The following is a 24,378-nucleotide window of genomic DNA, read 5'->3' on the forward strand; positions in this document are numbered from 1 at the left end:
AAAATCATCAGTCTCCTGTGAAAACCCAAATAAGAATACCCCTAACCTTAAGATGCCTTGTCATTGGGCATAGACATTCTTGTATCCTGGGCTGTTGTCAAAGGCAACTGGACCCAAAGTCATGTCTTTATACTGTATTTTCATCAGGAAATAGAAGGAAAAGAAAGGTGGGTTCTGGAGCAGTGCGCAACTTTGCTGCAGGAACCCTGAGGGTTTTATGTTGAAGTTACATGAAAACATTCCCACTCAGCCCAAATCTGTATGTAATCAAGGACTAGTTTTCTTCAGATGAGCCTTGAGCAAATCTCACTGGGTGCATCCTCAGGCAAAGTGAAAACAATTGTAGCCCTCGGTCTGAAGGCATATGAAATATCACATCAAGGCAAATGGAATTGCCAACATTATTAGATCTTTTTGACAACAAAAATGACAGTGTTGCACCTGATAGGTGCAAAGACTTTAAAAGCATTTTTCGAGTGCCCTCATCCTGGGACAAGATAATAATAATGCTGAAAAGGGTCCAGAGCCCGGGGATCCCTCTAGGCTGAGGGAAATTGAGGCATAGCTCCAGTTTTCTGTATTTAGCCGGGGGAAAAAACCTCTCTCTTTTAAGTGCAACCATTCACTGGAAAGTATTCCCATCTCTGCCTTTCTTTTGAGTTTGCAAGTAGGATTGTATTACAGTGGGACGGTGCAGGAATCTGCCCAAAATGCGCAAAGCCTTCCTTCAGAAAGACAGACCCCTCCAGGAAGTGGTTGTTTGCTCTGTCAGGATATTCTTAGCTGTTATCATTAACTTTCCAAGCTTAAGGTAGTTAGATTATTCATTGTTGGCTTCAGCATCTGCTGGAATTGTTCGTATAACACATGCTCCCTATACAGGTTAATAACCTGACTCCCCAGACAAGAGCATCCAGGAGCCCAGGCCTTGAAGCAAAGTCCTGATTATCTCCTTGCTGGACTGCTGTGATGAGTTCCTTAACTAAAAAGGCCAATGCCATGGGGGAAAAAATGACAATGGTATCATTTTCAGCAGGAAAAAAAAAGTGTGTGTGTGTGTGGGGGCAGGAGGGGGGGAGAGTCCAGAGAGCTTACATTTACCAGGGAGGTAAATATGCTGAAAAATATTAGAAATTAACATGTAAAGGCAAAAAGGTCTGTGTTGAGATACCGGGGTTTTATTTCTTTTCCGAATTTAATATTAGCTACTATTATATCACTGCTTCAGTAAGATTCTTTCATAATAAAAAAGCATACACTGAGTGGACGCAAAGAGGGACAGCATGCTCTGTTTCCTCACTCGCCATCAAACTTTCTGCGGAACCTGTCGCTGCAGGAGTCCTTCAGATAAGCTCCAAGGGAGTTCTGTGTCCTTGCCGAAGGACAGGGGACCGTGAAGATCATGTGGCAGGAAGGAGCTTCTTCTCAAGGCCAAGGGTCTGTGCTTGAGAGTCCCTTGGGACTGAGTTTCAATCCTCACTCCGCCCTGCCCCCCCCATGAGATCTTAGACAAGGGACCCAAACTCTAAGACCCCGTTTTGCTCCTCTGACAAATGTGGATAATGACAGAGCCTCCCCCCACACCGTCCCCCGCCCCTGTGTCCCCCTTCCCCACCAGTCTTGGCTTTTCATGCCTGTAAAGTGCACCGTGCACAGTAAATGCTCAAGAAACATTAGCTGTTGTGACTCACCTGGTACTTCGCCGTCCTTGACCGCTTCCTTTCTTTCCTTTCCAACAGCTGGGACATTTTCCTGATGATCGTTGCCGGCATGAAGCTGCTAAGGACCTCCTTCTGCAACCCCGCTCATCAGTTTATTCACGTGAGCTTCACTGCGATCTTTTTCCATTTTGACTACAAAGATCTGTCAGAGAGTTTCTTACTGGATTTCTTCATGGTGTCCATTGTGTTCAGCAAGGCAAGTTAGTTCTCCATTTTCTTCATTTTCATATGTAAAAGGTGCGTTTCTCACCACAGGTTTCAAGAGCTGTAGACATTTTCCTTTAAAAAAAATTGTGGAGTGAAATTAAATTGAATTACATTGAATTACATATGCGTGTCACGCTCCTGCTACCATTTGAGGGACATTTCCCCGTGGAATACAAATATGCCTCGTAATTTGCCAAAAATCACTAATTACAATGATTTAGCCATTTACTGTTGCTTGAAATTTTGAAATTTTATGATCTTTGCGTCTGTTAGCAATCTCATTACAGAACTTCCCTAGACCTCAAAATGCTCTGAATTAAAGATTAGCAGCCAGACAGATTTTTTTTTTTTTTAATTAGCTAGCATTTGAGGTAGAACTTGTGACCTGGTATCCAAGAACCAGGTCTCTTGGATTATTTTCATTCTTCTTGGCGTGTGTTAGGTCAAGATACACAGGCAATGAGAAATCCTAATCATAGTTCAGGCAAAATATGGGGATGGAATCTGATGTCGAACATGGCGGCGGTGGGGGGGGGGGGTGGATAAAATCCGCTGGATACTCACCTGAGTGTATTCTGAGCACCTCGCAAAGCCAGGGTTTGTAAACAGAAATGAAAAGGAATTTGGAACAACTCCTGGTAAATAAACTGACACACCATCTCACTTCACATCTGGCTTCCTCACGCGCTGTCTTTAATACGGTGGCCGCCCGTTTCTGCCCTCAGCTTGACTTAACCAGCCCCTCCCCCGCTTTTGGTTAATAATTTTTTAATTTTAAGATCTTTTTTCCTGAACTTCATTTTTTTTACCTCTTTTTGAATCCGTTCTGTTAAATGTTTCTCTTTCTTACTTACCGTTTTCTTCTACCTTTCTCTTTGCTTATTTTAGGTAACAAAATTTCAAAACTCTCGTATTGTCCTAACGATGCCCTGTGAGTAATTATCCTCACCCTATCAGACGTGCGCGTTTCCTCTTATAACTCAGGCTGAACTCCGATTTTTCAGCTGCCCGAGTCCCTTCTTGTGTCGTTTGTCACATGCTCTGTGCTATTATTACTTTTGCAGCCTACATCTTATTCCAGAACCCTGGTCTTGGTCCTTTTCCCACAAACATTTCTTCTCTGTTTGAGTTCTGTTTGGTGTTGATAAAGTTATCCCAATTTTCTCACGGTTCAAATCACAGGCTTCCATATTCTGTTTTCCTTCACTATGTATAAATTGCCTTTATTTCACATAATAAATGTAAAACTATATTCTATGATCTTTAAAGCATTTTAGAAGTTATTGTAAATAACTTTACCACTTGCAGGGGGTAAGAGCTTCTAATCAGATGCAAAATGTGTCAGGATGTATTGAATTCCCGGCTCTGGCATTATTTCTGTTTTGACACGGTGTTTTTACACGCCTTTCTGACCCGCGGTTTCTGATAAAATTGAAAGTAAGGATGACAGTCTCACCCGGGCATTGAGAGGATTGAAAGAAGTCTTTAAGTAAGATGTGCTTTCCAAGTGCAAGGCAGAATTTGTAGAGCCATTGTAAGTAGAAAAACAGAAGTTATGCACTGTTTAGTGTGGGAAGGAGCGTGGCTGGTTTTCCACCCTGAGCTCCACTTAAGAATCTCTCTGTAAAGTGAGACGCCCCAGGTGAACACAAGCATGACAGAGAGGAGTGAGGGTCTCACTGTCAAAGTCTTAAGGGCCTGGCTTCTAAGTGATTGTACATCCACAGCAGAACGGTGATTTTCATTTCCTGGAGCACAGGCAGCCCTCCCCCACTGGCACTCGGTGCCATCCTGTGCATCGTGAGCAGCGTGGGACAGGACACAGTCTGAAACTAACTCCGTGCAAACTTAGCGGCTGCAAGCATTTGACTTTCACTTGCCATAATCTTTTTGAAGTCACAGTTCAAGCACTAATAAAGTCAGACAGAACTATAGTGGCCGCATTCCTATTTTCTCTAATTGTGGGAACATTAGCACATGTAATTTCAATAGTTTGCTTTTAGGCTGGGGATAAGAACAAAAGCTAGAAAAATCAGCATACTCTATAGCGAGTCAGTCCTGAAACATCCCTAACTCCCTCTGATGCTTGCTCACGCTTGATCTTGAGAGAGCTGGGAAGAGTCCATTGTCTGGAATGAGAAACAAAATAAAAATAGGTCGTTAAAGAGACAGCATTGGAGATCTTCCTGGGGAAAAAAAAAAAAAAGCCAGCAGAAATTAGTGACAGAAGACAGTGGTGGCGATGCGCGGGACCCACAGTTAATGTTTCCGGTAAATATCCTGCCCGTAATTCCCAACTGATGCTTTCTCTTCTTTCTCATCATTTAAATATACCTTTAAAAAAAACTGTGCCCCAAGGTCTGGAAGGTGGATGTTGGCTAGTCTCTGCAGCCTGCCAGACCTAGTGAAAAATGAAAAACAGGACATAATGAGTTCCAGAGTCCAGTGGGAAAGAATTAGCACCGCCCAAGCATTGACAGGAGGGTGGGGCATTCACAGTTACGGCATCCTGGGCTCCTGGGGAATGGCCAGAGGGGGATATCCCATATCCCCTCTCGAGATGTGTGGTATTCCAAGCCTACACCCAGGTGGTGCATCACCTTTGAGATGTCAGGCCATCCTCCCCCGCTCCCTTGTATTCTCAGTCCCCTCCCTCTTTCAGTCCAGCCCCATCAGTCAGCCTTTCCTTTCAAGAATTAACTGCTGTAATTAATTTGTCGCATTTCTGGGGCGTCTAGGTCCTTGGCGGGGCAGAAAGCATACTCCAGGTACGGGTACTCGGTTACGACAGGATCAAAGACAACAAAGCTGCTTTTGCGCTCTCTCACTGGTCTTGAAAAAGTTCCTAGAAACCACTCTGCCTTGACATTTCTAGTAATGCTTAGTTGTAGAAGTAGGACTTTACAGAATCCTGCCAGAGGATAATTCTGCCAGCATTTGCAGAATGCATTGACTACGAAATTCTACAGGCCATTGGTTCAGCATGGGAGGTAGCTCTCTTACCATCTAGCAAATTAACACTAATGGGTGAAGTTGCTTTTATATGAAGCTACATGAATAATCACAACGGGGCCATGAGTTGTGGCTCTGTTACAGGTGACTGCAACTGCCATTCAAATGATTTGGAACCAGAGTTTCTAAATGACATTTCCCTTTTTTTTTTTTCTGTATGTAGGTAGAAAGTCTTGCATTAAAATGGAACCTCTTGTTTGGGAATGCATGCTTTTACGGAAGCATTTGTTCAGAAAACTTTGTTCAACAAAGTAATTGTTCACTTATTTAACATCCCTTACGCATTTTATTAAGCATTGTACTAGGGCATAAAGATTACTAATGATACGAAAGGTAGCACGTCTTTATTTGGTACTTTCCATGGGTCAGGTGCTGTTTTCAGCACTTTATACATATTGATGTGCTCGGTCCTTTATGGTAAGATACTATTCCTGGTACAGACGAGCAGAGGCACAGAATTTAGTTAGTCATCGAAACATCTCGTAGGTATAAAATGGTAGCGCAGGATTCTTCCTCGAGGCTGCGCTTTGTGACACGGCCTCCCCTGCTTGGGGACTCTGGAAAGAAGGCACAAAGGTAAGGAGATAATTACAGTAAGTGTGATAAGGAAGGTGGCCATGGCAGAGAATTTCGAGAGGGCACATAAAGCGTACCCAGTCCCACCCAGGAGAATCAGAAACAATGATGCTCACCTTGAGCTTTGAAGAAGGGGGGAGTGAGTCAGGCAAGGAAGGCAGGGAAAAGTGAGCTGCATCAAGGGAACAGCATGTGCAAAGGCACAGAAGCAAGAGAGAGTTTGGCATGTTCCGGGATCCGCAAGACCCTTGGCAAGCGTGAACACATGGCGGGGGTGAGTGGTGAGGGATGAAGCAGCGGGTGTCCCAGGTCAGATCGCAAAAGGTCCGGCAGGCTATGTGTCAGGGTTTGGACTTCACTCCTACTTTGGCTGAGGGTTGTTAAGTGAGGAGTAGCAGGATCAGAATTGCATGTTAGAAACATCTCTTTGTGGGAGTGGTAAAAGATGAGAAAGCATGGATTTTGGAAGTTGGGTAGGAGAGGATCGCAGTAATGCAGGCGACTCATAGTGACAGCCAGAACTGCAGTGGCAGAAGTGAGACAGAGAGAAGGGGACACGTTCCAGGAGGGCCTGGGAGGTGGACCTGGTAAATTTAGTGACCACTGGGATGCAGTGGACTTTGGGAGGAAGAGCCACCACTGGGAGCTCTCAGATCGCGACTCTAGTAACTAGTGCTGTCACTAACTAGATTAGTGGGGAAAATAATCTTGGTTCTAGATGTGCTGAATTGTGTAATGAGAAGCGATGAGGGCCCAAACTAATTAACCCTGGGAATGGGATTTTTTCCATTTAAATATTTTAATTTGCATAACGAATGCATAAATGCATGCTCATTGTAATAAAATTAGAAAACCAATGGAAAAATACAAAGCAAGTCTGTCTTATACAACATTCATCACTTCTTAACCCCCCTCCTCTCCCTAATGATGGTAAACATTTCAGAATAATTCCTTCCATTCTGTTTTCCTAAAAATTCACACACACACACACACAGATACACAGATTTAAAGAGGCTCATTCTTTACACATTTTTTACTTTGTTACTTAAAAACATATCTCAGAGACTTCCATGACTATCCATCTAATGTGGCGTCTTCTGTTTGATGCCTTCATAGTATTCCATAGCGCATATCATAATTTGACCAGCCATTCCCCTATGATAAACATTTAGTTTGTTTATAGATTTTTTCTGTAGTAGTTGGGACTAATTTGTTCACAGATTCCATAAATCTACATGAAACTGGCTTCATGACAAAACGGAATCAAACTGTTCACATAACCAGTTGGGTGATCCAGAGGCTTAAACGATGGCCTTGAAATTCTGTTGTTGTTGTTATTTCTCCTTCTTGTCCTCATGCTGGCTGTCCATCTCTACTCTGCTGGCTTCATTCTTAGATTGTGTCTATCCATGTGGTGTAACTATGGTCGCCAACAGTTCTAGGTTCACAGCATTCTTATACCTAAAAATCCCAGAAAGAAGAGAAAGCATCTTTCCTAATGATTTCAGCCAAAGTCTTAGGGAAGAGTCTCATGGACTCCTTTGGTGTCATGTGTTCATTCATGAACCAGGGGCAGTGGCCAGAGGGATGTGAGTTCCCTAGTTAATGAAGCCTAGACTTCTTGCCCATACCTCCCTTGAATCCTAACCAAACTGTGGGGACTAGGAGCCAGGGACAGAAGAAAACGAGGGTAGACAAGAAGTGTCTGATGCTACTGCATTTGACTACACGAGATCAAAACTAACTGCTGGTGTTAGGAAACACGCAAGTGTCTGTGAAACAGATTCCCACGATGGGAATTGCTGGGTCAATAGCATATACATAAAAGAATCTCAATAGAGAATCCTTCCAAAAGATTTACATTCCTTCCAACAGGGGTGACCAGAGTTCAAGAAATAGGTATGAGAAGTGACACTCTCGAAACAAGATCAAGTACAGCATATAATGGTAAGCAGGAAAGGAAACGGGACTTGTCAGGTTTATTGATCTTTTTCATAACTCTGGAATCTTCAGTAAGGTCATCTCGCAATTTCCTCTCTACTAGACGAGACTAACTCCTGTAATAACATCAACCCATAGGGCCTGGAGCGTTCTTTATGGCCCAACAATGTCCTGTCTTCAAGGAAATGAAGTCTGCTGTGATAAAGCTTTCAAATCCTCTGCAACTTTCTGTAGGTAATCTATCTGGATCACATACTAGCAGCCTGGTTGTCATTTAAAAGGATAGATGAGTAAGAAATGGTAAGAGAGAAAAAGAGAATGGTGATGAGTGGGAAGAATGATCACAGCACAGTAGAAACTCTATACTCAACTAAATTATAGTGGGTGGTTGGTTGGTTCACTGAAAAACGTAAGCAGGAAATTATAATAAATGATACCTGCCTACCTTATAATTTGATTAAAGTATAAAACTTGTATATGAACTCTTATTGCCAGTCTTTTGAAGCCTTATCTTTGAGTAGGAATCTACAGAATGAGGACTATTTGCTCTTACTGCATGAACCATGCCCAGAATGTGTTTTCTAGGATGTTCAGTGCCCATTTCTGTTTCTTAAATTCTACTTGAAGTGAGAAGTGAAAGTTACCTCTGAACGTCTGAGAGCAGTTCACATTTCTTTGTTCCCAAATCTCCTCTCATTCGTACCTAAGTCCACAACAGTATTTTTAGAGAGGTCTTCCTCAAGCTCTCGGCATTCAACTTTACTGTGATAGAAACACCCTGTTCTGTACCTACTCATATTGTTTGTTCTCATATTGCATCAGTTTATGCAATATTTAATTGAGTAAAAAGATCATTATACTGACAAGTAAAACTGATACGGCCTGGGCAACCAGCGTAAAGACCTGTTGTTGATCATTCGACTCCAGTGGGGGGATTGATCGGGAGTGTACTGGCCTTCAGTGGTCATAGGGTTGTGGGACTCACCAGTAAGTTTTACAGCGCAAATATAAATGTCAATCAGTCTGAAAGTCGATTAGGCAGGTTTTTGAAAGCAAGGGTCTCCTTTGGTAAGATACATAGGAGAGAGCCATATTTGCTTGGCTATTGACTCATCTGTGTTCTTCGAGGTGCTGTACCCAAACTGAAGTTAAGGAGACATGTAGGATCTCAGCATACGACATAGAGAATTTGATTCAGCAATTATTATTTAGTGCTGCCTGAGGAAGGGAGGTGCTTCCGCAGAAAGAAATGCCCTCACAGAGCTTAGCCTGTTGGGAGAGATGGAATAATTACAAACAACGGAGAGTTAAGTTTCCTCATCAGGCACCCTAAGATTCTGACTGCTTTCTCGGCTCCCTACTCAGACATGAACCTTTGAAAATACACACCCAGTGCCTCTGAGTTTTCGCCACCCGCTGCCACCACTTTGGTGCCAGCCACCCTCTCCCTCCCCTGCGTGACGGTAGCAGCCTTCTAACAGGCCTCTCTGCCTCCACCCCTGCTACTACAGCCCCTTCTCCACAGAGGGGCCAGAGGGTCTGTTTTATATAAACTTACTTTGGAATAATTTTAGATTCATAGAGAAGATGTAAAGGTAGTGGAGTTCCCACACACCCCATACTCAGTGTCCCCTATTATTAACATTTGACATTGGTCTACCACATTTGTCCCAGTTAAGGAGCCAAGGTTGATTTGTTTTCATCAACTCAAGTCCATACTCAGTTCACTCAGTCCGTACTCAGTTTCTTTAGTGTTTCTGTAAGGTGTCCTTTTTCTTTTCCACCCGAGACTCCACCCACACAGCGCTTAGTTGCCCCGTCTCCTCCTTAGGCTCCTCTTGGCAGTGATAGCTCTGTTGTTTCGTTCGTGAAGTTAACGGGTTTGAGGAGTGTTGGTTGGGTATATTGTGACATGTCTTTCTGTTAGAATTTGGGTGATGGTTTTCTGCTTTTGAGACCCGAGTTACGGGTTTGCGGAAGGCAGATGACAGAGGTAAAGTGGCATTCTCATCACATCATATCAAGTATTCATGCTAGCAGCATGACTTAACATTTGATGTTGACCTTCACCTGGGCGAGGTAGTATTTGTCAGGCTTTTCCATGTAAAGTTATCCTTTTGTGAGTCTTTCTATATTCTTTGGAGGAAAATCACTATGTGTAGTTCACATTCAAGGAGTGGGAAGTTGTATTCTACTTCCTTGATGGGAATGGAAGAAATAATAAATTGTTTGATTTATTTTGAAAATTATTTGATTTTTCTGCATGAGAGATTTGTCTACCTCTCATCTACCTATCTACCTATTTTTATATCAGAATGGACTTGTAGATATTTATTTCATACTTTGGGTAATAATACAATATTGCTTTACTCATCTTGTTGCTCTTTGGTTATTTGGAGCTCTTTCGGTCGGCTTTTGTGTCACTTTGACATAATCCCACTGTGTGTGTGTGTGTGTGTGTGTGTGTGTGTGTGTGTGTGTGTGTTAGCACTTTCTTACTTTCCCCCACTGTAAGATGTAAGATGTTCTTGCATATGTCCCGCCCCAGTCCTAAAATTTGCCATTTCTCCAAGGGGGGCCTGCTTTCTTTTATTAGGGAATGGTATTTAGAAACCAAAATCAGGAACCCAAGTGTGCTTGTTGATACTTGAGTGTCATTGATTCCAGGCACTCTCAGCCAACAGAGCAAGGGAATATATGTGTGTATACCCATGTATAGACACATATCTAGAAATAATTCTGCATGTGACCACTTGTGTCTACATTAAGTGAAACATGAGTTCTTACTGATATCTCCGAGTTGAATCCATTACCACAGGGATCATTCCGGCCAGTCGCCCTTGCTTACTGTTACTTCCCACTCCATCAGCGAGAAACCTGACTTCTACCATCTGTTGTACATTTAGTTAACTGTTTAGTTCTAGTGTGTGTGTATAGTCATTTCATACTTGCCAACCTGTGCCCCCCATGGGAAGCAATCTTATCAACTAGAGCACAGTGCTCAAGTGCAGTGTAGTTCCTTTTTGCCTTTAGTCTTACAGATTCCACTCATTTTCAAAGTTACTTGAGTCAGCACCTTGTTCCTCCACCACCCTTGGTGAGGTTATTTCGTACATTTATACCGTAGTTACATTGTTTTGTCACTGTCTGCATTCCATTTGGAGATCCCCAACCTCCTAGATGATTGTTAAAAAATTTGCATACATTAAGTTTTCTCGTGTGATAAATTCCTGTGGAATTTAACAAATCTATAATTGCATGCATACATTATTAGGGTATCTTACAAAATAATTTGCCCTAAAAAATCCCGTGTGTGCTTCATCGATTCATTCGTCTCTCCCCTTCTCAAAACTCTGGCAACCATTGATATGTTTACCACTGCTTCAGTTTTGTCTTTTTCAGCAAATCATATAATTGGAATCATATGCCTTTTCACATGGGCTTCGTCCACTTAGCAATATACATTAATGATTTATCTGTGGCTTTGCATGGCTTTGGCTTGAGAGCTCGTTCCTTTTTATTGTTGAATAGTATTCTGTCGTATGGATGTTTATCCGCTCACCTATTGAAAGAAATCTTGGTTTTTCTAGTTTTTGGTGATTATGAATAAAGCTGCTATGAACATTTGTCTGCAGGTTTTGTGTAGACTTAATTTTCAGTTAAGACGGATAAATACCTGATAGCCAAATTAATGGCAAAAGTATGTCTAGTTTTGTAAGAAACTGCCAAATTATCTTCCAAAGTGCTGTCTGCTGTTCTGCATTTTTTCCACAATGGATGAGAGTTCTTATTGTTCCTCTACCTCACATAATTTACGCTGTCAGTTTTGGGGGTTTTGGCAATTCTAGTAGGTATTTATAGTGCCATCTCCTTTTCATTTTCATTTCCCTAAAGACAAGTGCTGTTGGTGTTGTCATATACTGATTTGCCAACTGTATATCTTCTTTGTTAGAGTGTCCAGATTTTTTTGCCCGTTTTAAAATTGGTTTATTTTCTTATTGTCAAGTGTAAGAGTTCTTTGCATTTTGTGGCTACAAGCCCTTTATTAGATATATGTTCTCTGGGCTTGTCTTTTCATAGCATGGTTTTTAGATCTTCTGTGGTGTTCCTCTAGGGTAGAAGAGGTTATTTACTAAATTTTTCTTGCCCTGCTAGGCTGCCCTTTTCCTGGTCATTTGGCTAGAGAAAGCAGACATTTTTTTTTTAATTTTCGACTTTTTTGGTTTATGTCTCTTGACATTTCTGAGTTGCTGGCTTGCTTAGCTCTAAATTTGTGAAATGCGTGGTCAAAAGAAAACCCAGGGCGGGCGCCTGGGTGGCTCAGTCGGTTAAACTTCCGACTTCGACTCAGGTCACAATCTCGCGGTCCGTGAGTTCAAGCCCCGCATCGGGCTTTGGGCTGATGGCTCGGAGCCTGGAGCCTGCTTCCGATTCTGTGTCTTCCTCTCTCTCTGCCCCTCCCCTGTTCATGCTCTGTGTCTCTCTGTCTCAAAAATAAATAAATGTTAAAAAAAAAAAATTAAAAAGAAAAAAAAAAAGAAAATCCAGGGAACTCAGTACCATTTATTCCCCCAGATCCCAGGGCCCTTAGCTGGTTTCCCCTTTTCTCTCCAACTTTCAGAGTCTTCTTAGGTTTATTTAGTAAGCCATTTTCAAGATTTTCAATTGTATTTAACAGGAGCAATAGAGAAAGATATGTACTTCCTGCTCCCCAAAGTGGAAGCCTATGATGTACACTTTAAACTAATCTAAATCCATCATCAAATGATGCTATAATGCTTCACTTTCTAACTCAAGTACCTTTTAACAGAATATTTTCAACTTCTCCTTCCTGTCCTTCCAACACAGTAGTTACGCATTTCTTTATCCACATTTTAAAATCACCCAATGCATTATTCCTATTATTTCTTTAAACAAAAATTATATTTTATATCAATTGTAAAATAACAATAATAAAATATTTTACTTTACCTTCACTTCTTTCTTTATATAGATTTAAGTTTCTGACCTGTATCATTTTCCTTCAGCATGAAGAAATTTTAACATTTCTTGCAGGGAAGGTCAGCTGGTAATGGATTTCCTCAGGTTTTGTTTACAGAATCTTTACTTTTTCCCCTTCAATTTTGGAGAATAATTTTGTTGGATGTCCAGTTCCAGGTTGGCAGGGTTTTTTCTATCAACACTTCAATAAATATTTCACTCCACTTTCTCCATGCTTGCATGAATTCTAATGAGAAATCTGTTCGAATTTCTTTGTTCTTCTATATGTAAAGTATTTTTTCCTCTGGATTTCAAGATTTTTCTCCTTTTTGGCTTTCTGAAGCTTGACTATGACATGCGTAGGGGTGTGTGTGTGTGCGCGTGTGTGTGTGTGTGTCCAATCTTGCTTGGTTCTTTGAGTTTTCTGGGTTTGTGTTTTGGTATCTGTCATTAATTTTGGAAGTTCTTGGCTGTTATTCAAATATTTCTTCCACTCTTTCTTCTTCCTCTGGTATTACAATCACACATATGTTACACCTTTTCTTATTGTCCCGCAGGTCCTAGATATTTTCTTTTTGTTTCATTTTGTTTTTCTGTTTCCATTTCAGTTAGGGAAATTTCTATCGACATATCTTCAAACTCACTGATTCTTTCCTTGACCATGTCCTGTCTATTGATGAGTCTGATAAAGGCATTCCTTTTTGCTGTGATCGCGTTTTTAATTTCTAACGTTTCCTTTACGCTTTCTTAAAGTTTCCATTTCTTTGTTTATACTGGACACCTGTTCTTGCATGCTATCTACTTTTCCATTAGAGCTCCAAACATATTAATCGGTTATTTTTTATTCCCCGTGTGATCATTCCAACATTTGTGTCATATCTGAGTCTGGTTCTGGTTCTTCCTTTGCCTCTTCTGACTGTTTTTCCTCGCCTTTTGGCACACCCTTAATTTTTTGTTGAAAGCAGGCCATGTTGTATCACGCAATAGAAACTGAGGTGCATATGCCTTTAGTGTGACGATTTCTGTTAATCCGATTGGGAGAGGGACTATGTTTAATGTTTGCTGTAACTGTAGGTCCCAGATGCTTCAACTTCTTCTAATGTCCTTGTTTTTGTCTCTTCTTGATTTTTGACTTCACTAAAATCTCAGAGAGAGTTGTGTCTTGTGTTATTTTAGCAGTAACCTAGTGTTACTATACTGGATCATTGTTGGTGTGTTGGTAAGGCATGGAGCGGGTGGGCGGGGGTGGGGAGAGTATTCTATTATCTTCCGATTAAATCTCAGTCTCTTATTGGACCTGTGTCTCTGGGCTGGGATCTTCATAAGTGTTTCCAGAATGGTGTAGCTTTTTTTCCTCCCAGTGCACTATACTCCCTTTGCTGGTAGTAGCATTCTTAATCTATTTCTTTAAAGCCCTGACTCTGTTGCTGTGTTTTTTCCTCTTTTAGGTGAGGTAAGCTGGAGAGGGAGGGATTCCCGCCCCCTAACTCGGATAAGGCTCAGGCAAAGCCCTTTGCCCTTCTGCTTGGGCCATTGTGTTTCACAGTGGTTAATCTCCTCCCCCTGCCAGACCCCTGAAGAGATTTTTCTTGGCTCTCCATCATGAGGACCTATTGGGATTTCTGGGGTAGAAAAGAGGGAGGGCCCCCTAAGACTGTGGCGCCCTGGGGTTTCTAACTCTCATGCTGATCCACACTCAGCCTCTAGCAGTTTGCTAGAATCACCATGAAGTGTTCCTACCAGTTTCATGGCTCTAGAAGCTTCTGCCCCAGACGAGCAGGGCTCAATGAATCTTTCAGAGAGGCAGCTTTCCCTGTGACATCAGTTGTCTGATGGGTCGAGAAGACATTGCGTTTCAGTTTGCTTAGCCTTCTCTTGTGGCAAAAGTGGGAATGACAACTCTTAATGTTTTTTCATTGTTGGAGCTGAAACTAGAAGTCTCTCAAGTTTTTCTTTTAAAACACACCCCGGGGGGCGCCTGGGTGGCTCAGTCGGTTAAGTGGCCGACTTTGGCCCAGGTCATGATCTCGCGGTCCGTGAGTTTGAGCCCCGCGTCGGGCTCTGTGCTGAGAGGTCAGAGCCTGGAGCCTGTTTCAGATTCTGTGTCTCCCTCTCTCTGACCCTCCCCCATTCATGAGCTGTCTCTCCCTGTCTCAAAAATAAATAAACGTTAAAAAAAAATTAAAAAAAAATAAAACACACCCTGGATCTTGTCCCTGCTCAGAACCGTGACGTGGCTCCCCGTCTCTCGCAGAGTAAAAGCCAAATCGCTGGCACTAGCCCGCAGACCAATGCCAGCTGGGTCCCCATCACTGCTCTGACCTCTTTTTCTCCTCTCCTCCTGTTTAACCCAGCTTGCCTTGCTTTTCCTCCACCGTGCGAAGCATGCTCTCGTGGGGACCCCTTGTTCTAGCTGTTTCTCTGGTCTAAAAATGCTCCTCCCCACGTGTCCGCTAGACTCACCCCACCAGATCTGTCCGGGCTTTGCTCAGATGTCACCTTCTCAGTCAGCCCCACCATCGTATTGCAGCTCGGCCTGCTCTGTCTACCCTCCGCCAGCCCCCCCACCCCAGGCCTTTTACATGGAACTTTTGGTGAGAGCGTCCACCACCTTCTAGCTGGCTCTGTCATTGGCTTGTTTATCATTTTATTACCCCTCCCACTGGAATGTAAATTCCATGAAGGCAAAGATCTTTGCCTGTTTTGTGTACTGATACGTCCCAATTTCCAGATCAGCGTCAGGCGTGCAGTGGTGTAGGATAAACATCTGTGTAATGTTGAAAGTTGCCCTTGTGCACCAGCTGTCCAGTAATTCACCCACAGTCACTCTCTCTGAGAGTGACTTAGGACTGTGGGTCACACTTGAACTTGGTCCCGGGCCCACTCTGCCCGAGGCCAGGAGTACAGAATGGTTTGCAGGCAGTTGACAAAGCCACCGTCCAGGCTCTTGGGGACACGTGTTCACTTGCAGTGGCCCCCCCCAGGATGGCTCAGGAGAAAATTGTCACAAGCTCTGCCCTGCATCTGGAAACAAAGAACGTGGTCCAATATGTTCGGGTTCCCAAAGAAATTGGAAATTCCTCAAGTGGTAGAACCATGGGGACATTTATTTGTTCCCTACTTCCCGCAACATCTAACAAAACGCAGGGTTGCCCTGATTACCCAAGCTGTATCCGTTGAAATCAGTTGAGAGGTGAGAAATGGAAAAGCTGGTTTTTGAAAAATGAAGTCTAAGCTTGGACGTGGCGATCGGATGACATTTTATTGTTCTAGAGAGATGATGATTCACAGTGCAGGGGCAGAGGAGTGTGTGGGAGGAGAAAAGGCTATTTAGACTGAGCATATGGGTCACTCCGAGTTCCCTCTTCAGGCTTTTCCTGGTATATATTTTCATTTTCTTGGTTTCCTATAAATCCTGTTTAGCTGTGTCACTGTTGCCTGCCGCCCTGTTCACACTGGGGAGCTAACACATGGCCAGCATCGCTGTCCGCTCTGCTGTGAGTGAGTTGCTTTGTGCTCTATAGTCGGCAGAGCCCCTCTTGCAAAACCGAGGGGTAAATCACCCTGCATGTAGTTGTAGATCTTCCCCAGTGGTGAGAAACTGGTGTCATCCAACTGGCCAGCCCTTTACTGTGTCTTGTAACTTCCGGGAAGGGCCTGAGCAGCCCCAAACATCCTTTGCTTGAGATTTACAGCCTAACACATCAACTTTCTTGGCTTCCACTCCCCAGCACACCGCCCACACATCAAGGAGCGGAGTTTCCCTTAACTCAAACCATGCAAGTTACTGTAATTTATCTCCTGGGAAGAGATAGGGAGCTGAAATGTTCATCTCCTCTGAACCTCTGCCTTCAAAATAGGGATGAGTTTTGCCTCCCCATTTGGGACCTTCCAGCCTGGTATGCAAGAGAGAGACCTTTCCCCCACCCCCACCCCCCCCACCCCCTTCAGGCTTCCTACATTCTCATGTAAAAGAATGCTATAAAAAACACTTGGATTTAGTAATGTTCAGAGATCTACATAGTTAAGAGTGTCCCTGTTGATATGTTAAATAAGTATTTACAGGCTCTTATTTTTTTGTTTGTTTGTTTGTTTGTTTATTTATTTATTTATTTATTTATTTATTTATTATTTTTGATAGAGTGAGTGAGCCAGGGGCAGAGGGAGGGAAGGAGAGAGAGAGAATGCCACCAGGGGCAGAGAGAGACAGAGAGGGAAAGAGGGAATGAGAGAATCTCCTGAAGGCTCCACACTGTCAGTGTGGAGCCCAAAGAGGGGCTCAAACTCACAAACCGTGAGATCTTGAGCTGAGCCAAAGTCAGATGCTGAACTGACTGAGCCACCCAGGCGCCCCCAGGCTCCCATTTATTTAAGGTCTGCAGCTTTCTCCCCCGAAGAAGGCTGTTCCCTGGCTCAGTGTTGCAGCCCCCCCCCATCAGGACAGTGGTGATGCGTCTTTGTGTAGACAGATTTTTGAAGAGCCACGGCTGATGAGTCTTCCCAGGAGTAGGGGAGTGATGTGTGCTGAAGGCACGCAAAACCTCCTTGAGTAGCTTCAGAGGATTCAGGAGATGTGATGACTCTAGACTCCCTTCACTGACAGAATTCTGAAAACCTCCCTTACTTGGTGGGGAGCAGTGCCCTCCTTAAAGCCCTCCTTAAAATGCTTCCCAGAGGGAGAGCTTAATTTGGTTGAGTCAGGCAATATTTTCCTTACAAGGCTGACAATCCTTTACTGGCTGGGGGCTTCTGGTTCTACAGGATCACACATGAACCTGTGGATTCCAAATAGTGTCTTTTACCAGGTGCCCATACTGAGGACAAGAACTTCAAGGTCACAGACTTACTTTTCTTCCTTCCTTCCTTCCTCTTTCTTTCTTTCTTTCTTTCTTTCTTTCTTTCTTTCTTTCTTTCTTTCTTTCCTTGAGCTGCCAGTTTTGGAAATACTTTGATGGACCAAACCACAATGCTTCTGCCTGAAGGAAGGGTCCTGATGATTCTGAGATGGTTGCCATGTAAGTTTAAAATCTCCAGAAAGAAAAGGAAAGTGAATTGCTCCTCTTATAAGGAAAATCCATGGCTGTTGCAAAGATCTGGCATGTGAATGGAAGCAACAAGAAAATTTCCACTGAACGCATGCCAGCTATAGTCGCGGGTTATATATCACTTGATGAGTTGGGGAACCTCCTGAAGCTTTCATTGACTCATTGTTTCACTTTCTGAAAAGCACTTGCTGCACATACATCCACTGTGTGCCTATATTACCTACCTGCCGGAAGGTGAGTCTACAACATAAAGAATACTCAGTGCCTGCTGCCAATGTGTATACACTCCAGCGGGGGACAAAGGAGATAAAAACATGTAAGAAGTACCTTTGAAACAATCTCGAAAGGGCAATAAACAAAGTAACATATTTGTTGAGCACTTAATACATGCTGAGTCCTACAATAAAAACTTACCTGGATTATCTCATTTAATCTGCGCAATACATTTCTGAGATACGTACCATTATCGTATCCACTTTGCAGATGAGAAAACTAAGGCTCAGTGGAGCGAAACTTGCCAAAGATCACGCAGCTAGTGAGAGGCAGAGCTGGGATGGGAACTCGGGTCTGTATGACCGCCAAGCCCACTCTTGAAACCAGGATGCTGTGCCTCTACTTGGTGTGTGATTTGAAGTTAGAAGCCACAGATAGAGGAGACCTCCAGAGGGAGCAACTAATTAAGGCAATGGGGGGAAAGGTCACAGGAAGCACTTTGGAGAGATGTCACTGTGAACTACTTTTTAATTCCATTTTACTTCTGTTGACTTGTTATTTATGGCCCTCATTGTAACTCCTTGCTCTTACATTAAAAATGCAAACTTTTAATTCATTGGAATGTACTTTCGAATAATAATATACCACTTCATGTGTAGCGTAAGGAATTTCAATAGTTTCCCTTCCCATTCTCTGTGCTCTTGTCGTGTGTTAATTTTACATATGTGATAAATATGCAACATGCATTTAATTTTACATGTGTGATAAACACGTAAATAAATGGGAGCCAGTAATTTTTCTTTAGAGCCAAATTGCTCCTTTAGAGCAATTAAAAATAAGAAAAAATTTATTTTATTGCCACTTATTCCATTTCTGATGCTCTATTTCTTTGTGTAGATCCAGGTTTCCAAACTATATCATATTTCTTGCGCCTGAACTTCCTTGAAGAGTTCTTGGAGTATGGGTCTATTGGCTATGAACTTGGTCAGTTCTGTTTGTCCGAGAAAGTATTTCTCTTTATTTTTGAAAGATATTCTCACTGGGTATAGGATTCTATCTTGACAGTCCTACCTGCCCCCCCCCCCACCGCCCTTAAAAATGTCATTCCTTTCAGCACTTAGTACTTAAAAAATGTCACATCATTACCATCTGCCTTACATGGTTTCTACTGTGAGTCTCCTGTAATTTTTACTGTGGCTTTTTTTTATGTAACGTGTCTTTTTGTCGTTGTCGTTGCCTCCAAGATTTTCTCTTTGTTGTTTTCAGCAGATTCACTAGGTCATGCCTAGTTGTTGTGTGAGTGTTTGTCCTCTGTGTCATCTGAGCTTGGCGTCTGTCATTATTCTGAATATTTCTTGGCCGTTACTTCTTCAAATACTGCTTTTGTCCTCCTGTTCTCTTTCTGAGGTTCAAACTATGCATATGTTAGATAGTTTGATATTGTTATGCAGCTTTTAAATCCTCAGTAATATTTCCTCTTAAGTTTGTAATTCCAGTTAATTAACATACAGTGTTGCATTAGTTGCAGGTGTAAAATATGGGGATTCCACAGTTCCCTACAATACCTGGTACTCATAATAAGGTGCATTCCTTAATCCCCATCTCCCACCCACCTCCGCTCAGGTGACCATCAGTTGGTTCTCTACAGTTAAGAGTCCGTTTCTTAATTTCTCTCTCTCTCTTTTGTTTCCCCTTTGCTCATTTGTTTTGTTTCTTGAATTCCACATAGGAGTGAAATCATGTGGTATTTGTCTTTCTCTGACTGATTTACTTCATTTAGCATAATACCATCTAGCTCCATCCACGTCATTGCAAATGGCAAGATTTCATGCTTTTTTATGGCTAGGTAATATTCCATTGTATTTATGTACCACATCTTTTTTTAAAGTTTATTTATCTTGAAATAGAGAGCAGGGGAGGGGCAGAGAGAGAAAGAGAGAGCGAGAGAGAATCTCAAGGAGGCTCCGCACTGCCAGTGCAGAGCCCAATGCAAGACTCGAACTCATGAACTGTGAGATCATGACCTAAGCCAAAATCAAGACTCGGATGCTTAACTGACTGAGCCACCCAGGCCCCCATCCCATCTTTTTTTATCCGTTCTTGATTGGTGGATACTCAGGCTGCTTCCATAAAGTGGCTATTGTAAATGATGCTGGTATAAACATAGGGGTGCATGTATCCTTTTGAATTAGTGTTTTTGTATTCTTTGGGTAAATATCCAGTAGTGCAATTACTGGATCATAGGGTGGTTCTATTTTTAACTTTTTGAGGAACCTCCATACTGTTTTCCACAGTCACTACACCAGTTTGCATTCCTGCCAACACTGCACTAGTGTTCCCTTCTCTCCACATCCTCTCCAACACCTGTTGTTTCTTTTGTTGTTGGTTTTAGCCTTTCTGACAGGTGTGAGGTGGTATCTCATTGTGGTTGGATTTGCATTTCCCTGATGATGAATGAGGGTGAGCATCTTTTCATGTGTCTGTTGGCCATCTGGATGTCTTCTTTGGAAAAGTGTCTATTCATGTCTTTTGCCTATTTCTTCATTGGGTTATTTGGTTTTTGGGTGTTGAGTTTGATAAGTTCTTTTTAAATTTCCAATACTAACCCTTTTTCTGATATGTCATTTGCAAATATAGGTTTCCCATTCCTTAGGTTGCCTTTTAGTTTTGTTGATTGTTTCCTTTGTAGAGAAGCTTTTTATTTTGATGTAGTTCCAATAGTTTATCTTTGCTTTTGTTTCTTTTGCTTTGGGAGACATATCTAGAAAAAGCTTGCTACAGCCAATGTCAATGAAGTTACTGCCTGTGGGATTTTTATGGCTTCAGGTCTCACATTTAGGTCTTTCATCCATTTTGAATTTCCTTTGGGTATAGTGTAAGAGTACTTTCTTTTTTGAATTCATTCAGTTTTATCTTTGTGTTTCAGTTTAGGTCATTTCTGTTGACCTGTCTTCAAGTTCATCGATTCTTCCTTTGACTCTGTTAGTGTGATGAGCTTGTTGAAAGCATTCAATGTCTCTGTTATGGTGTTTCCATTTCTATCATTTCCATTTGAGTCTTTCTTTTATAGTTTCCATCCCTTTGCTGAAATTACCCATCTAATCCTTCATATTGTACACTTTTGCTGTCAGAGCCCTTAACATATTCATCATAGTTCTTTCAATTTTCCTACCAGATAGTTCCAGCCTAAATGTCATATCTGACTCTTGCTCTGTTACTTTGTCTTTTAGGAGTGCATTTTTTTTCTTCCCTTTTTGTATACCTCATAATTTTTTTGGTTGAAAGCTAGACATCTTGTGGAGGACCATAGAGAATAAAGTAAAAGTTTTTATGCCTAGAACTGAGCATGCCTTTCCTTCTGGTAGAGATTTAGTGCAGAGCTATGCCTGCTGTCTGTATCTCAAACCCTGTTTACTCTGCCCTCAGTTATCCTGGGCAGAGGGCAGTGTCACAGTCTGCTATAGTCTGTCATAGTCTCACACCCCACTCTGTATGTGGCTAGGGGCCCATTGCAGACCATATACCACCCCAGAGGTCAAAGTCCAGTGAGTGCACTGGGTTAACAGTCACTTTGCTGGCTTTGTATGATGTCTCAGATAAGTGGATGAAACTTTCTCCAGCTGTGTTTTTTTTTAATGTTTATTTTTTGAGAGAGAGAGAGAGAGAGAGAGCACAAGTGGGAGAGGGGCACGGAGAGATGGGAGACACAGAATCCAAAGCAGGCTCTAGGCTCTGACCTGTCAGCCCAGAGCTGGATGCAGGGCTGGAACTCATGGACCACGAGATCATGACCTGAGCTGAAATCGGACACTTAACCAACTGAGCCACCCAGATGCCCGTCCAGCTGTGGTTTTAAGTTAACTTTTGCAACCTAGATGTCTATCAGTAGTGTAATGATTCAATAGATTGTCTGGCCAAGCAATGGAGTGTTAGGCAGCTAGTTAGGTGTTAGGTAGAGTAGTTTGTACTGATGTTGGACATATGAGGTAGAGGCATCAAGTTTCAGAGGAGTGGATATTATTAATCCAATTTATTTTTATTTTTATTTATTTTAAAGTTTATTTATTTATTTTGAGAGATTGAGTGCGTGTGTGTGCATGCAAGCAGGGGAAGGGGCAGAGAGAGAGGTAGAGCGAGAATCCCAAGCAGGCTCTGTGTTGTTAGCACGGAGCCCAACATGGGACTCAATCCCACAAACCGTGAGATCATGATCTGAGCCAAAATTAAGAGTTGGACGCTTAATCGACTGAGCTGCCCAGGCACCCCTTAATCCAATTTAAATATAAATATATATATGTGTATATATATATATAAATATAAATATATATGTATGTGTATATATAAATATAAATATATGTGTATATATATATATATATATGCATTTGTACACATGCATGTGTAGAGAATGCCAAGAAGGATAACTCCTCAGCCATCATTAACTGGTAGTTAGATCAGAGTGAGATGGGTAACCAAACTTTTTTGCTTACACTTTATGTAATTCTGAACTACTTGGTATTTGAAAAAAAAATTTTTAATGTTTACTTATTTTTGAGAGAGAGAGAGAGACAGACAGACAGACAGTCAGAGTGTGAGCAGAGGAGGGGCAGAGAAAGAGGGAGATGCAGAATCGGAAGCAGGCTCCAGGCTCTGAGCTGTCAGCACAGAGCCTGACACGGGGCTCAAACCCACAAACCATGAGATCACGACCCGAGCCGAAGTTGGACGCTTAACCCACCGAGCCACCCAGGTGCCCCCGAACTACTTGGTATTTTTAAAGTGAGACTGTATTATTACATTTTTATTAAAAGCAGCATAAATTTTGAAAGTCTATGTGCTTAAAGCAGAAAGCTTTCATTATATGGAGCATCACTGTATGAATCACCTTGTTTCTTTGTGCACGAGACTGAGGGAATGTTCGTACGAGTATAAAATCTCAGGAGAGTACATTAGATGTACTGGAGGCACGCGGTGGATGGCATGGGCAGGAGCGCATTCAAATTGCCAGAGCAAAGCTGCCTCACAGCTGCATGTAAGAGTATTATTTGCTTCTCATATTAAAATGCTACATGTGTCCAGGCAGCACCCTGTGTCCTGATAGAGGCTTTTGAACTTGTTCCTTGCACCCTCTTCCTAAAGGCAGTATTTGCCACCCATGGGATTGTGGTGGACCTTCGAGAGGAAGGAAGCCCCCTTAAATCAAACAATCCAAGAAACTGCCTTTTCTGAAATAAAATCCAAAACAAAGACTGGAAAACTCTATCCTATATAGAATAATTGAATGAAGGCTCCCACAAGAAATGGAAAGGATTAAGGAATGGAAAAGGAAGGCAGGATGTCTGCATAAACTACCATATTTCTACTGCTTCACTCCAAGGTCAGTTTGCTTAAAGAACAAAGGTCACACTCTCAGTGGTTACTCTCATCATCTCCTGTTTCTTCCACCTTGAGTTGGTCCTTGTCTCCCTCTTCAGGGACGCACCACCCCAGCTACCTGCACCCTCACTCCTGCTGTCCACCAGAAGCAGAAACACACACCACCCGTAGATGCTGGGTTACTGTTAATTCCCAGTTCCCAGGGGTCTTGACAAGACCTTTTAGTTTTGTGCCTTCATAGCTCTTGGTAGCTTATAAAATTTCAATGTGCCATGGTGACTTCGTTTGCATTTATGGATACTCTAATTAGCAGTTATGAAATATGACTAATACTTTCTTTCATGTTCTCCTAGGGGTCTGAATTTATCTGGCTGCATAAAGTTGGCTAATCAAAGCATCAGGGCATTTTCGTTTAGTAGCTGCACATTCATTTGCCTAAGTAGGCAACCCCTGCTGGGTACTCTCATCCTGCATCACTCCTATTTCTCTCCTCAGTTAAACAATTTTCCAAACTGCACTTAATAGATGATAAACTATAAACTAGTTTTAGTCTCCCTTAATGGTTCTCTTTTCACTTTTCTGGTGGAGGCTAATCAAATTCATCTCATTTGATACCTCTTGCCTGAGTAATTCTGATATTTTACGTTTTACTGTTAAGTGTGGTGTTGAATGTAATATGGCACTGATGTCCTTTATCAGGTTTAAGAAGAACTCTTTTATTACTAGATTAGAAGGGATTCGATTTAATAAGTGTTGAATTTATTTTTCAACATCCTTCCTGTATGAATTGAGCATCATATGGTCTTTTGGTTTTAACTTTCTTCATGTTGTGAATTATATTCACATTTTTCTAATCTTAAACTGTTAGAAGATAAAATTTGATCGGGATTATTTTTAAACATTTATAGATTCATTTTGTAAATATCTTATTAAGGAGTTCTATGTGTATATTAATAGAAAAGAACATCTATATTTTCCTTTCTTGTGATATTCTTATTCATTTTTTTGTATTAAAAATTTCCTCCCAATATAACCTTTGTGATTTTTCTAAGATGCACATTGTAGGGCTATATCTTTTCCTCTACAAAGCGCTTTAGCTGAGCCCCACAAGTTATGATTGGTCTTACTGCTTTTAATTGTCATTCATTTTTAATTTTTTTTATGTTTTATTTTTTATATTCGAGAGAGAAACAGAGTGTGAGTGGGGGAGGGGCAGAGAGAGAGGGAGACACAGAATCCAAAGCAGGCTCCAGGCACCGAGCTGTCTGCACAGAGCCCCACGTGGGGCTCAAACTCACAGACCGTGAGAT

The 24,378-nt window shown here is 42.0% G+C and overlaps 1 protein-coding gene across 1 annotated transcript in view; it reads left to right on the plus strand.

The window, feature by feature from the left end:
- PCNX2 (pecanex 2) overlaps positions 1-24,378 on the plus strand; it is a 298,842-nt gene that overhangs the window by 174,510 nt on the left and 99,954 nt on the right. Inside the window, exon 21 of the mRNA XM_042960259.1 lies at positions 1,740-1,917. Within this exon, the coding sequence (XP_042816193.1) occupies positions 1,740-1,917 (178 nt within the window). The remainder of the gene's footprint in view (positions 1-1,739; positions 1,918-24,378) is intronic.

The sequence above is a fragment of the Panthera tigris genome, chromosome D2, assembly GCF_018350195.1.
Source record: "Panthera tigris isolate Pti1 chromosome D2, P.tigris_Pti1_mat1.1, whole genome shotgun sequence".
Classification (NCBI taxonomy): domain Eukaryota; kingdom Metazoa; phylum Chordata; class Mammalia; order Carnivora; family Felidae; genus Panthera; species Panthera tigris.